This window comes from Vanacampus margaritifer, chromosome 3 (genome assembly GCF_051991255.1).
Source record: "Vanacampus margaritifer isolate UIUO_Vmar chromosome 3, RoL_Vmar_1.0, whole genome shotgun sequence".
NCBI classification, from domain to species: Eukaryota; Metazoa; Chordata; class Actinopteri; order Syngnathiformes; family Syngnathidae; genus Vanacampus; species Vanacampus margaritifer.
The window spans coordinates 14,187,424-14,201,601 of record NC_135434.1 but is presented as its reverse complement, the minus strand read 5'-3'; the positions used below and the strand labels follow the sequence as shown (position 1 = coordinate 14,201,601).

The window sequence follows — 14,178 nt, the reverse complement described above, 5'->3', positions numbered from 1 at the left end:
TGTACCTAATAAAATGGCAGGTGAATGGACCTGAAAATGATGTCCTTATCGACATGTAATCGGTTCCAAGGAAATTATTTTTCCTTCATAGCAGTTATGTCTTTTGTCATGTAACATCATGTTCATCATTGCAGAGACTTTCCATCCAGCTTCCGCGGGCGTCACGGACAAATCGTCTACAACCTGACAGTGGGCATTGACAGGCCGTGGCACATGTCAAAGGATTTTGTGACACAGTTGAACTTTGTGCACCACGTTGATTCTAATCGCCCAGAGCTCATGGTAAATTTGCATGGTCATCAGCAGATGCTTTTAGATACACAATATGGTTGTTGGATTATTAAGACCACAGTTTACATCGGCCATTATACTTGTAGCTGCAGAAAAATGCAGTGTCGACCTTCAGTTTGTTCACAATCAAACTCTTTCACTCACCATCACACCCACTAGCTAATGTAGACTCGTCATAGATGAAGCACTAGGTGGCTATATTTCCTGTGTCATAATGCTGCCCTTCCTCGACCAATCCGTGCCCTCAGCCACTTGTGTCTTGCTCCAGGTGTGTCGTCTTGTGTCGTTAGTGTGTCGTTAGTGTGTGTGTGTGTGTGTGTATATAGTCTCCTGTCTCCCCTCTGTCACGGTTGCGGAGTGGAGGGCCCAAATGCAGGGAGGCTGGAGAACCACGGCAGGGATGCATGTAATACTGAAAACGCTTTATTTAACAAAAACACTACCAGGGGTACTGGGTAACCAAAACCAACAAAGATCTGAGAAGACCCAAAATCAAAGTAACAACAAAACACCAGTGGTGACAGCGACAATGATCCAACCCAGACAGAGGGGAGACAGGAGACTATATACACACACACTAACGACACAACAAGACGCACCTGGCGGAAGACACAAGTGGCTGAGGGCACGGATTGGTTGACACGAGGAAGGGCAGGATTATACTCAACAAGACCAAGGGAGACACACAACCAAAAACAGAAACCAAACATGATATCCTGTCTGTCTTATCATGTGATTAACTAGCTTTTTACCCACAAGTTGACAACCAACTATTGTAACTCATATTCACACCTATAGACAATTTACATTTAGTGTTTATTTACTATATTGTTCGCATTTTGTATTCATTTAGCCTAACATGCATATGTTTGGACTGTGGGGGTAAACTGGACTACCCAGAGGAAGAAAAAAATGGAGAGAACATAAAAACTCCACACAGACGTGCTATCGGAGATTTGAACCGAGATCTTTCTGAGTCATATTTTTCCACCCAAATTTGAGCTAGTTCCTCAACTGTTGTTTTTCTGCAGGCTCCCCTCTCAGGCTCCAACAGCATGAACGTGTGCGCCCTTAGTTGTGCCTCCGGTCTTATCGCAATGGAAGGCAGTGTGGAAAAAAACGGCTTCACACCAGGTAATGTTCAAACCCTCCCTCCACTCTTTTGCCTGAAATTTCCACTCTTTGAATTCATGTTTTGACCCTTCTTGCAGGTGAAACGGTCCGGATCATATGCGACTTCAGCAACGCTTCATCTTATACGGTGACTCCTAAGGCCAAGCTGAAGCAGAAGCAGCAATACCGCACACTAAATGGTGCCCAGAGGAAGTTAATCGTGAATAACTTGGACTCTGCGACCGGGCTGCCCATCAGCCCTCACACCTCAGAAACACGCACCGAGATGATGGTCTCCATTCCCGCTGATTCGCCACCTACCATCTCCAACTGCAGCCTCCTGCAGGTTGAGTACGAAATTGAGGTAAGAACGATCGACTGGAACCATTTCAAGTCCTCTTCAATGCAGTCTTTTGATTATTTCCTGTTTTGTGTCTTTTGTAGCTGAGCCTTTGTCTAATAGCTTCCTCCGACCTCACCCTGCTGTTTCCCATAGTCGTTTGCGACATCCCTTTACATCCGCATTATTTAGACTAACCTTTTCAAATGCGTTTATGTGCCATACAGATGCAATGCTTTTGAGTTTACAGTACAGTCATTCTGTGTGACTGGAAGTGCTTTCTACCTCATGAGGATCATTACCTTTTCCACTTGGTTAACATTGTAAACTATGCGAAGTTTGTATTGAACAAACACTGCTTTAGGATTGCCTCAAGTGTATGTTTTGTAATATTTTAAAGCGTTTAACAATGTGTTTGCACAGCCAAAACATATATATACACATAATTCGATACACTTGTACCTGATCGAAAGAGTCAATACAAGAGCTGTGCCTTTATAATTGTAATATTGTGCATTGTTAATTTAATTGTGTGTTTTTAACTCATTTGCTCCCCAAAACGTATAAACACGTTCTATTTTAAATACTGCCATGGTCCCCAAAATATATTTATACTTTTTCACAAGTTGTACTCTCATTCTTATCACTGCAGCGATGCTTGTTTGTTTGTTTGTTTTTGTTTTTATGTAACTGTTATGGAGCACCTTTAACTGTACCGTACAGCCTCAAACTGTAAAGTGCAGTACAAATTTTGTACCTTACAGTATTAAAAATGTTTTGTTATCTCCATGTCATGTGTTTCTGTTACCAGATAATATTGTCTGCCTTTTGAATTTAGTTTTATAAACAAAGTGTAGTACATGTTGGTAACCTACAGGGGCAGCATTTCGCTTAAATCATTACTTTCACCCGCATTCGTCCAAACTAATTGTGTGAAGGCTTCCTTTTTTTAAACTTCCCATTTTTTGGCATTTAACTACTTCCACATAATTCATCCGATTCTCGTCATTCCAATTTTAACATTTTCCAAATATTCACGCCTTACCCACAATTCTAAATTTTGCACCCTAATTTTCTCCATTCATTCTTAATGGCAGATTCAACATTACACCTTTACATCATTTCAAAGTGATATTCAAAACATTTAACGCATTCATTTAACTTTAGGGATGATTATTAGCCCATTCCGTACTTGATTCTTCAAACCTTACTTCATACCCTACTTGATTCTTAACACCTTACCCCTTTCTGTTTTTTTCACTGAAATTTCTACATTTATTCATCGATTCAAACCGTTCCAACTTTCAACTGTTCAGCGTTTACCTTCTGACAACTTGAACATTTTTTGATGGATTCCAACCATTTCAACTTTAACATGCTCAACTATTTCCAGCTCATTGAATATCTTTCCATGTCATTCATTATACTTCAACATCATTCCAGAAAATTCTTGTTTTTCATTCAGCCTCACAGCCTTCACACGCAATTTCTTAAGAAATTGCACATTGTCTATTTAAATCCATTACACTCATTATGATCATACAGTGTCGTACTATCGTGTGTGTTCTGCTGTATACATTTTTGTTGCACATCACACAGATTCAGAACAAAAACATACAAAATGTTATGAGTGATTGAGCAATGTAATGTGATTTCATGTCATCATGCAGGGCACTTTATTATTTAGCACCTATCAGGTAGATTGTAGCCTGTAAAATTAAGGTTTAATCATTACCCAAACTCATCATAACATCAGCACATGATAAACCTTGCTGCTCATATCTCACTGGACACGGAAGAGTTTGCTTCTCTATTGGATCTTTGTTATAGTCATGCAGTCCGTTATGTCAAATAATGTTAAGAACTTTTCAGTGGAATATAACCCTATCAACCAAAGCAACGAGTTCACCAGTGGGGATTATATCGCGGGACGTATTGCATTCCAACTGACAACAGACTGCAAAGTAGAATCACTGTGGGTCAAGATGAAGGGAAAAGCAAAAGTCAGATGGGTTGAACATTATGGAAAAGCAGTTGTAGTATACCAAAACAAAGAGAAATATTTCAGTATCAAGACGTTTGTCTTTCAGGAGGGCTATGGTAAGTCAACCTATCATAAAATCATGTCTATATTTCTTTAGTATCGCAGTGACTTGGATTTTGATTTTGTCTTAGCTACAATTTGAATGCATGTATTTTTTAGGGCTTATTTTAGAACTTAAGCTTCCAGCAGAGACAAAAAGTTACATACAGAAGAGTAATAATAATGGATGAAAGAGAGAGGCAGTTACATTTGTAGGGTTCAGATATATTTAGTTTGTTTTTTGTCATCTTTTGGTATTATTTCTATTCTAACTTTTGTGTGTAAAGCATTTTAATCGAATCATTATTTGTGCAGTAGTAAAGTGCATTTTTTTACATCTATTTTTTAAGGGGGAAATTATTTTTTTTACAAAAATCAATATATACAATTTGTATGTTCTATGCACCCCCAATAGTTAACGTCACATGACCAAACCCAGAAAACAGGTGAACCATGATTGGTCGTTACCTGAGCCCTTACTATGATGTCATTTTCGACATCAAGTGGCAAAATATTCTCCCCCTTAGATGGAAAAAAATCGGGTGGATTTTTCTGCTTAATTCATATTCCACAAACACAATACTAAACAGACGCACATACGCATATTGTAAAGAAAACTGTTGACTTGACTCCATCTTTGAGTGCAAGGGCAAGGATCAAACGTAATGGCAGAACATATGTGGAGTAGAGTTGTGTTTAACTTTTCAGTAAGTAAGATTTTAATTAAATCTTGAAGAACTGTTTGTTTTTAAATGTTGTATTTAGGGACACATTTTATTTAACTTTTATGTCAAATCAATATTCATTATAATTAGAGTAGTAGATAATAGTTTTTTTCTTATGTTTAAGATTTGTGTTAATGTTCAACTTGTACATATTTCATAGGCTAATGTTACAGTGGCTTACAATATTAAAAATACTTTTGAGGAATAAAACATCTACATTCTTTATTAGCTTAGCGTGCTTCTGTATTTTAATGTTGGTGATTATGGTGGTATTTGGAGTAAAAATGTCGAGAGGCACTGGTTTAAGTAGTTCCATACTTGTCCAAACATGTAGGCATGCAGGAATGTATAGTTAAAAATCCAATAAATAAACGTATGATTAGAGAGTCATATTACAGTTTGACGTTTACATTTTACAGGTAATAATGTTGTCACTCAGGGTTCCCACACGTACCCATTCACCTTTCAAATCCCCCAACTGTGAGTTTCACCTATGTTCAGTTCAAAATACTGCAATATCAATTTGAGATCATGTAGATGTGCTGCTATGTGTTGAGAATCTTGCAATATTTTTGCCCAACTTTTTTATCTCCTATCTTGCAGAAACCTGCCTTCTTCATTCAAGGGTTCGCATGGAAAAATCAAGTACACTCTGGAGGCAAATCTGAGCAGGTCCATGAGAACTGACAGCAAAGCCAAAACTCATTTCATTGTCATGAATAAAAGTCACAGTGACCCAATGTTGATGGTAAAGCCATCTTAAATGACACGATATCATTGAAGTTGTTTTGAAAATATGGCATCAGCGTTGTATAACTTCTTCACAATCCCCACCTCTCTTACCACCCCCCATCTTAGTCTCCCCAGCAAGGCATCACTGACAAGAAAATGAACATCTTCTCTTCAGGCACAGTCGGAATGGAAGTAAATATCGAGAAAACCGGATATTTTCAAGGTAAGATTTAGGAAATTCACTCTTACACCCTAATTAACCCGACTTTGAGATTGGTGGGTTTATTAAAATTCTTATCAATTTCCGAATGCATATGTTATGAACCAATCAGCAGCTCTTTCTTTAGCTGCTTCCATCTGATGTTATGGGCTCTGGCACTCCTTTTTGGGGCACTCTGAATAACCGAACAGCATATTTGAACAATGTTCTGAGTTTCCAAATGGTCGCAGTGAAGAAGTGCATCCTATAATCACATACAGTACATTCATGGATTCCATTTCCAAAAGTCTACACACCCTGTTTAACCCTGGAGAACCCACGGGGTCAAATTTGGCCCCTATAAATTCTGCTACTCAAATAACAAAGACCTTCTTTTTTTTTATCAATTTAACTTCAAAAGTCCAGAGTGCCACTTCTGACCCCTGCATAGGGCCATCTATTGGATGAATATTGCACTTACATGAGCCAGAGTGGTGGTGACAAGATGGCTGACAACATGCTGTTTTGTTGAGCTGGAAATCAATCCAAACAAAACCATCTTCTCAGCAAACCATCAAATGGTAAAATTGTGTTTTTTTTGTTAATCTATTTCATATCATGTTGCAGAATGCCTAGGAGTATGTTTTATATATATATATATATTGATAAATTAGCAACTCTGAGCTAGTTTTAAAAAAAAAGGGTTAAAATTGAAAAAAACTATATTTTGGTGTTCAGTGAATTTATAGCAGTCATTTAATGTATAATTCATAATTTTCCAAAGAAGAAAAGGGTTCTTGGATTCTCCAGGGTTAAATGCCATGTTTTTGTGATATAAAAATAATTAAACCAAGATAAACCATCTCACAACTGTTTCAGCCATTAACATGATCTAAAAAATGTACAATTCAATTGGGGGGGGGGGGGGTCGAATTTCAAAGGACTTTTCATATCTACTGTAGCTCAAAGTCCCCTTTCACTATGATAAGGTCTTTGGATAAGGTATAAACTCATTAGACAAGGCGCTATGTATTAATAATGATTTGGGAGTGGCGGAAAACAAATTATGTATTGACATTGAATTGTGTGTTTAAACAGTACTCTGTACAGAGCCACACCCTAAAATCAAATAACAACTCCACTCCTCACTCATATGTTTTGTTATGACAGATATTTCAATCCTTTGTTTGTTGTTATTCTTTTCAGGGGAAGGCATTAAGGTGGTGGCCTACATTCTAAACAAATCATCTCGGGATATCAGGCCCAAGTATTGCTTGTATAAGAAATACAGTTATTTTGCAAGTAGCAAGAGGAAAGTTGAAACCAAGAAGATTCTAAAAGAGGTGGGTGAGTCCATCCCTCCGTCTGCAGGTCAATCTGTAACCAGGATCATTACCATCCCTCCCACTACGTGTCCGTCCATCTTAAATTGCAACATCATCAAAGCAGAGTACCGACTAAAGGTGTGTACTGATTGTATATGTTTAGAATATAATGAATGTTTATATGACTAATTGTTTTTCCAATAAAAATCCGATTTGTACGGATGGATTCAAGTCAAATTGAGCGCGTGGTAAATTGTATAATTTTTATAAATGTTTCTTTCTAAACAGACGCTATGTAATCACAAAAATAATTTTAAGCAAAATAAATACATGTATACAAAAAAAATTAAATAATACAATTTCATATTATACACTTTATTTTTCTTAGGTGTACCTGGATGTCAAGTATGCCTCAGACCCAGAGATCAAGTTCCCAGTGGTTGTCTTGCCATCTGTCCAGGGATCTGATGACGAGCAATTGTCCATGAAGGCTGGCTTTGAACACAATTCAAACATGGGTGTCAACATGAACTTCATGCAGGAACCAACCGCATCACCTCCCCCGCCCTATGTGGATTACGTGACGTACCCGACCTCGACTGGTTTTGATGGGAAATCTTAGAAGTTACTGTAGGCGACACAGTTAAATTACAATAAGTGGCTAGCACATCACAGTTATACATTCTGAGTTCCAATCTCACGTGTTGAAGAATGTAAGTTGGCCAAAAAAAAAGGTGAATGTGAGCGTGAATGTTTATTTATAAATGCACTCTGATTGACTGGCAACCACACCAGGATGAAATCCTCATATCTTTTTTTCAAGTCCTAATGAAGAACAACTGCAATTTTTCTTAAATTGTTGTCAGAGTTAATACAGTCTTGTATTATTTTAGCTAGTGATCTAATTAAAAACAATTAAAATGGTCAAAAACAATTCATATAGCCTATTTTACAATGTTGTATAGTCAACAAGGTAGCAATGCTAGCACGCGAAAAGCTAGCATTAGCACAGTAAAAAAAAGGTGACATATTAGCCATATTTGCTACCTATCATTATTTGTAATGGAGTGTTACACTAAATCAATCAATTAGAAGTTTTTTTTTTTAATGTAAACAAAAAAGAGGTAATGAACATATTTGTTTAACAGGAATGTTGCTAATTTCGTGACGCTTCCCAAGCCGCTCAGCTGTCCGAGGTCCCTCTACTTTGTTTCTGTATTTTAACTTTTAGTCATTTATTTATTTTGAATTTTGGCACTTGTGGTCCTCATACCAATGAACCAAACATGCATGTCGTTGGAATGTTGGAGGAAGTCAACACACAAAAGCACATGGATGATGGACAGCATTTAAGGTCCACACAGATCAACCAGATCTGTGATTCGTACCCATGTTCATCACCATGCTGCCTTCTTTCCATTGTCTTTAAATAATAATTATTTTGGATCTCATTTATTTGACCAAGTGTACCTAATGCTTTGGCCCATGTGTGTGTAGTGGTATGTTTTTATAGGCCACGTCATGATTACAAAATTATAAATTAGATTGAGATTATTTTCTACATGTAAATTAATTTCAATCGGCAATAGTCATAAACACGGTTCGAAAAGCGAAGAATGAACGTTGCTGGATTCCACACGAGTGACTGAAGTGAAAAAATCCAATAGGAGGGTTGGTGGGAGTGGGATGTGTAGGTAACAACACGACACGCCCAATCGCCATAGCGGAAGGACTTTCTATCGTGGTTTGTGAGATAAGCGAGAGGACTTTTTTCAATCATGCCGAGCACCGTGAAGAGCCTGAAAGTTACTTATAACGACGTTAGCGAAAAAAATACGTTTACTAATGGCGACACCGTGACCGGACAAGTCATTCTGGAAGTGACCAAAGACTGCAAAGCCGAGTCGCTTTACGTGAAATTTAAGGGAAAAGCCGAGGTGTTGTGGACCGAGAGACACGGCCAAACTACTGTTACTTACCACTCCAAGGACAAGTACTTCAGCATTAAACATTACTTTATTCGAGATGGAAAAGCCACTGGTAAGTTTTAGTTTTTTTTGTTTGTTTGTGTTTTTTTTTCGCAGGGGGAGTAGGGGTCGACGTTGCAATGAATACATTGCTGTGCAGGTCCAAACTTGTATCATTTCCAGATGCCTAAGGAACCATTACTGCATTTAACAGAAAGTCTGGGTGTTGGAACACGCTGCATTGGAGTTACCGTTATTTGATTTGATCACCAAAACAAACACCACCAAAATGTAATTTTAGCATCGTGTATTAAGCCTACAACTGTATTTTCTGCGCATTGGTTCATAATATCTTAAAAAGACATTTGAGTGCTGGGACGCGTATTTTGAATTTTTAAGAAGTAGGCTACTAAAGTGTCTTACAAAACAAAAACACGCAGGCAGAAAACAAAACATTATTATTCTTAAATATTATTATTAACAATTATTTATTTTTATTGTTATTAATTTTGCTTTGTCCTTTTATACATGTTCGAAATAAATAAATTCATTCATTCATTCAAAACTTATAGTTTTGTCAACTTTTCACGATACAAAAATTCTGATTATGATGCTTATAACCTGTATCAAATATGGTCTACCTACCCTGCCCCCACTCTTCTCGTCAACATTGAGCCTGTCTTCAGTGTTTGGTGATGATCGCATAGAATAAAATTAATTGGGTATTGTCATCGTACAACAGGTAAACAATGAAATATGAACATTGAACAATAAAACAGAGTGTTGTGAGTCAGGTGGCAAATTTAGAAGAACAAGAACATTATTTCACTAGTGCAGAAAGTGGTAGCATATTGCACATAGAAGTAAGGTTCAAGATTCACAGGAGTACAAAAGTTGGATGACGACAGGAATACAGTAGCAGTGATTATTTTTTAGTGTGTTCATGTTTTGTTGTTATTCCGAGCATTAATAGCTCTGGGAGAAAAGCTGCCCTCTCAGTCTGGTATTGGCAAAAGGAACATCTCAAATGAAAAGGCAGGATGGACATTTGAGAAGTTGAACTTTGACTCAAGTGTGAACTAACTGGGCATGAGTTGTAGTTGATACTAGTAGCTCTTGAATAAATATGTATCTTGTTATTGCTCGGGCAAATAAAGCGACTGAAGAGCCTTAGTGACGGTGTCATCTTTTGAGTATACAGGCTAAAAGGGTTTTACAATATATTCACAATTTACCAGAAGTGTCAGTTGTAGCATCAGTATTATTCCGAGTCTCACTGATACTAAACACCTGAATTGAATGACAGCTAAAAAAGTATTGTATAAATAGTTTATAGTGGGGACAGTTTTGACACTGGAACTGAATTTCCATTATTTCCTATGGGGGAAAAACATTTTAAATGGATGGATGGATGGACTGCTTTTTGCAAACTGATGTAAATTATGGTTTCAGAATTTATTCTTACATTGCATTGCAAGTTTTATTTAAAAACAAAGGCATTTTACTCCCACTCCCCTGCATTTGTTGAAAACTTTGTTTTCTTCCTATCAGATGATGATCAAACGCTACTGACCAACCAGCATGGAAAAACATGTATGTATCCAACTCATGTGTTCATCTAACAATACCAGCTGGATTTAATATTTAATTATTTATATGTTATGTTTTTCAGATAGTAATATACTCGCCCTAGGATCTCATGTTTTCCCTTTCACCTTCCAGTTCCCTTTGCAGTAGGTCGTCTTTTCGACTGTTTGATGCACTGAACAAAAAAAGTGAAACTCTTATAGTTAAAATTTATAGTTAATGGTAAAAGTCTAAACTTGATATGAAAGTCATGGTGGTCTGACCCTCTGCATTAGGGAAATGCCCTCGTCCTTCACCGGAAGTGTTGGTAAAATTGTGTACCTCCTGGAAACCAAGCTGAGTAGATCCATGAGGATACGTTCAAAAGATACCATCAAGATTCCCTTTGTGACACAAGCAGTCCCCACCATGTTGCATGAAATCATGGTAAGTGGATGATTGCTGATGTTAACATGTACAAGTTAATTAAGTTACTGACATAATCGCACCACTTTTTTTTTTCTTTTTTTTTTACAAACATCTACTGAAAATTGTTTCTTCTGTCTTGACACGACACTTTTTGCAGCATAGGAAGCACGCATAATGCTATGCAACTTATCCTAATGCCACCCATACAACCCACAGTTGAAATACAAGACATACCAGTTTAAAAAATAACATGACCTGTGGCCCTCAAAACAATTCTTACCAACTGCTTTACAGACACCAATTAGTCAGTGCAGTCGGGGGGTACGATTAGGGCTCCAATAACAAACTTTGTAAACACTAACAGATTAGACCAATAGAAGTATGTTTTGCTCAACTACTTTAACCCACTTTAAGAAAGAACAAAGCCAACATACCCCTATCCACAATTGTATCGGACCAAACTTGACCCTCATCAAAGGTTGAGACTCTCTGAAATAGGGTTGTCATGACACATCTAAAAATACAGAAGAATGAAAACAGTAAACACCATTTACCAAACTTAGCTTACCAGTAATCATTGAGTGTATGTTTTGTATTTCCCTCAGACCCCTCAACACGAATCAAAGGATAAAAAAATGCATTGGTTCAACTCGGGAACTGTTGCGATGGATGTCAAGCTTGAGAAATCTGGCTTCTTGCAAGGTAAGAGTACTTACTCACTGTGACAATGACTAACACAAACGTCAACATCTGGAACGTACAAGTTGAATCGCGCCGCTCTGTGTTTTAGGAGAGGGCATAAAGATTTTAGCCTACATTCAGAACAACTCCACTCGTAACATCAAACCCAAGTACTGCATCTACAGAAAGCACAGCTTCTTTGCAAATGGAAAGAGGAGGCTTGATACTAAAGACCTCTTCAAAGAGGTGGGAGAGCCGATTCCGCCATCAGTCAGCCAAACAGTCACAAGGGTCATCACAATCCCCCATGATGTGGAACCTTCCATCCTCAACTGTAAGATCCTCAAAGCAGAGTACAGAATCAGGGTAAGCATTTTTTTTTAACTTTATTAAATAATCAATGATATATTTAAACAAAAAGGGCCATTGCTGTATTTATCATCTTGTCAAGATATATTATTGGGATAGAGCTACCAATATTCTTCTCTAGCATAAGTCGAACTTGGTTCAGAGGAATTAGATCGTTATTGTTGATGGAGATTTGTGGAAGCCAATACACGGAGGGGCACGATCACGTTATAATAAAAAGTCAAACTTGTAAAGTTTTGAAAGTTTTTGCAACCCAACTAGGCATAATTCAGCTTTCTCTCAATGGCTCTTCCCCCCACAGGTTTATTTGGATGTGAAGTACGCTTCAGACCCAGAGATCAAATTTCCCATAAGCATCCTTCCAGCCGCTCAAGCGACCACCATGGCAGCAAGCCTGCCTGCTACATCTGCCGGATTTGAATTTGGATCATTTGGATACCAAAACCCACCTGCCTGGGAAACATTTTCACAACAGCAACAACCCCAACCTGTCAATCCTCGTCCTCCTCCTTATGAAGCTTATGGAATGTACCCATCCTTGATGGATTTTGGTGGTAAACGGTGATCAATAATGACATTCTCTGAGTTTGGACGTTTTCTGGGTTTGGTCATGTGACATTCACAAGTGGAGCCCTTAGGTGGAGTTGGGGTTGGTTGGTAAGTTTGATAAATGCATTATTTTTTTGTATTTACACTAAATCTTCATTTTAAAAGAGTTTTGAACCTGTTCTGCGGACAGTTGATAAATGAGGCACGAGAACTGGTGTCACAAAAGATCCGTTTGAAGCCCAAACTTCAAGTTTCCCCTTCAGTCTGGGCCAGCACGAATACAAAGAGAAGGTGCGGTGCTTGCTTCGTTCAGTGCGTGAGATTTCAGTTCTCAACAGTAAATAGCCGTTTTCAGTAGTCCTTTTTTTTTTTCCTATTTTCGGACATGTTATTGAACCAAACTAGTTAACTGGATCATAATTAATTGATATTTGTGCATTTACTGCACTGTCAATTTGAACTAATAGCCTGTTTTTTAGAAAAAGGAGTGGAAATTAGAACATGGTTTAATTGGATAAATCAAACAAATTAGGGATGTTTGATACCACTTTTTTTCAGACTGATAACAGTAGTAGTCTTGAGTAGTCACCATTATTGATACTGCACTAGTACTTTCGATATATAACCCCCACCACCACCACCACCAAAAAAAACAAACACCCAATAACAAATCATCTTAAAGAAAGGCCTAGTATATATCCCAATATAGCATTTTTCCTTAAAATTTTATTAAATTAATGAAAATTTTCTATTTTTCAAATCTCCAGTTCCTGGTTGTAAAATAGCCACAAGAGGCCGCCGTAGCGATGACTGATGCCTTGAAATAAAGCTTATCATTGGCCTGAATGATAGCTGGAGTCGAATGATGAATCAATTATTAAAGTAATTATGAGTTGCAGCCCTACTTCAAAGTATATCATAACTTATAACTAACGGTTTTTGTTGTTGTTGTTTGTACTTAGGATACATGGGGGACATCTTTTGTCTTTGTAATAAGTTACAAAATGATAAAATTAATGTAAATGTGTTAGTAAAGTAACTTTGTCTTTGTTAGTTTGTTCTGGTTATTTTGCAAGACCAATAAGAAACATTATGGGTATATTCAACTTTGAAAGTCAGAGACAAAAGACATGAGCAAGTCACATTGCGGGTGTATATAAACTATCATCTTTTTAAAGTGATTTTACGACTGCTACTGTATGTCACATTTTGCTCATTTTAAATCTTATTGTGTCTTTTTAGAATGGCTCTTTTTTTTTTTTTTTACATGCGTTGACGTTGGCCCACGCAAAATTTGATGGAAATAGTCTGTTACGTTTGTGCTGCGTTTATGCCATAAAAAGTTTTGTTTGTGCTTGCAGTGATTAGAATTATTTTCTTTTTTTTACCTATAGCGCATAAGTAATACAATTAGTGTAAATGTGAAAACATTTCTCCTACTATTAGCTAAGCATTCATTGTCAGTTAATATTCATAAGTAAAATGCAATTCACTGAATGTTATTTTATTTGTCATCAAACGGAAACGCTGTGCAAATGTTTTTTGTTTGTTGTTTTTAATTCATGTTTGTGAATGAGAAATTCATGTCTGGAGTCTGGACTTCATTAGTTTATAGACTATGGTCTGTCATTAATGGGTAATGCAATTATAGGCTATGTAAAGTTATGTTTATTTTGCCTTCAAGTAAAAAGTAAATGTAGCTATACTATTATTACAATTTTTTTGTGTGTGTTGTTTTACAGTATTTTATTTTTGTTTTTGGTTCAACCTGACCCCACCCAATACATAAATGTGAAAGAACCTGACTAA

At 37.2% G+C, this 14,178-nt stretch overlaps 3 protein-coding genes across 4 annotated transcripts in view; all 3 read left to right on the top strand.

The window, feature by feature from the left end:
- Positions 1–2,533, top strand: part of LOC144048956 (arrestin domain-containing protein 3-like) — a 61,737-nt gene extending 59,204 nt beyond the window's left edge. For both annotated transcript variants that reach the window (XM_077561470.1, XM_077561469.1), the window contains exons 5-8: positions 135–282; positions 1,323–1,425; positions 1,503–1,768; positions 1,849–2,533. In XM_077561470.1, coding sequence (XP_077417596.1) covers positions 135–282; positions 1,323–1,425; positions 1,503–1,768; positions 1,849–1,941 — 610 coding nt within the window. In that variant the 3' untranslated portion in view covers positions 1,942–2,533. The remainder of the gene's footprint in view (positions 1–134; positions 283–1,322; positions 1,426–1,502; positions 1,769–1,848) is intronic.
- Positions 2,534–3,576: 1,043 nt separating this feature from the next.
- Positions 3,577–7,706, top strand: LOC144049355 (arrestin domain-containing protein 3-like). The gene is made up of 6 exons (XM_077562217.1): positions 3,577–3,844; positions 4,972–5,032; positions 5,156–5,300; positions 5,411–5,507; positions 6,690–6,946; positions 7,197–7,706. The coding sequence occupies exons 1-6, from the start codon at positions 3,577–3,579 to the stop codon at positions 7,428–7,430; spliced, it is 1,062 nt and encodes a 353-aa protein (XP_077418343.1). The 3' UTR covers positions 7,431–7,706.
- Positions 7,707–8,512: 806 nt separating this feature from the next.
- On the top strand, positions 8,513–14,174 carry LOC144049315 (arrestin domain-containing protein 3-like). Its single transcript, XM_077562112.1, has 7 exons — positions 8,513–8,848; positions 10,327–10,368; positions 10,448–10,508; positions 10,638–10,788; positions 11,376–11,472; positions 11,561–11,817; positions 12,122–14,174. Exons 1-7 carry the CDS (start codon positions 8,587–8,589, stop codon positions 12,383–12,385), a joined length of 1,134 nt encoding a protein of 377 aa, XP_077418238.1. The 5' UTR covers positions 8,513–8,586; the 3' UTR covers positions 12,386–14,174.
- The last annotated feature ends 4 nt before the right edge of the window (positions 14,175–14,178 follow it).

Excerpts from the sequence above, each read along its gene's own strand:
- LOC144049355 (XM_077562217.1), top strand. The coding sequence starts at position 3,577 with ATGCAGTCCGTTATGTCAAATAATGTTAAGAACTTTTCAGTGGAATAT. Across the intron at positions 5,033-5,155 it reads ACCTTTCAAATCCCCCAACT|AAACCTGCCTTCTTCATTCA; the intron begins GTGAGTTTCACC and ends CCTATCTTGCAG. Across the intron at positions 5,301-5,410 it reads ACAGTGACCCAATGTTGATG|TCTCCCCAGCAAGGCATCAC; the intron begins GTAAAGCCATCT and ends CCCCCATCTTAG.
- LOC144049315 (XM_077562112.1), top strand. The coding sequence starts at position 8,587 with ATGCCGAGCACCGTGAAGAGCCTGAAAGTTACTTATAACGACGTTAGC. Across the intron at positions 8,849-10,326 it reads TCGAGATGGAAAAGCCACTG|ATGATGATCAAACGCTACTG; the intron begins GTAAGTTTTAGT and ends TCTTCCTATCAG. Across the intron at positions 11,473-11,560 it reads GAAATCTGGCTTCTTGCAAG|GAGAGGGCATAAAGATTTTA; the intron begins GTAAGAGTACTT and ends TCTGTGTTTTAG.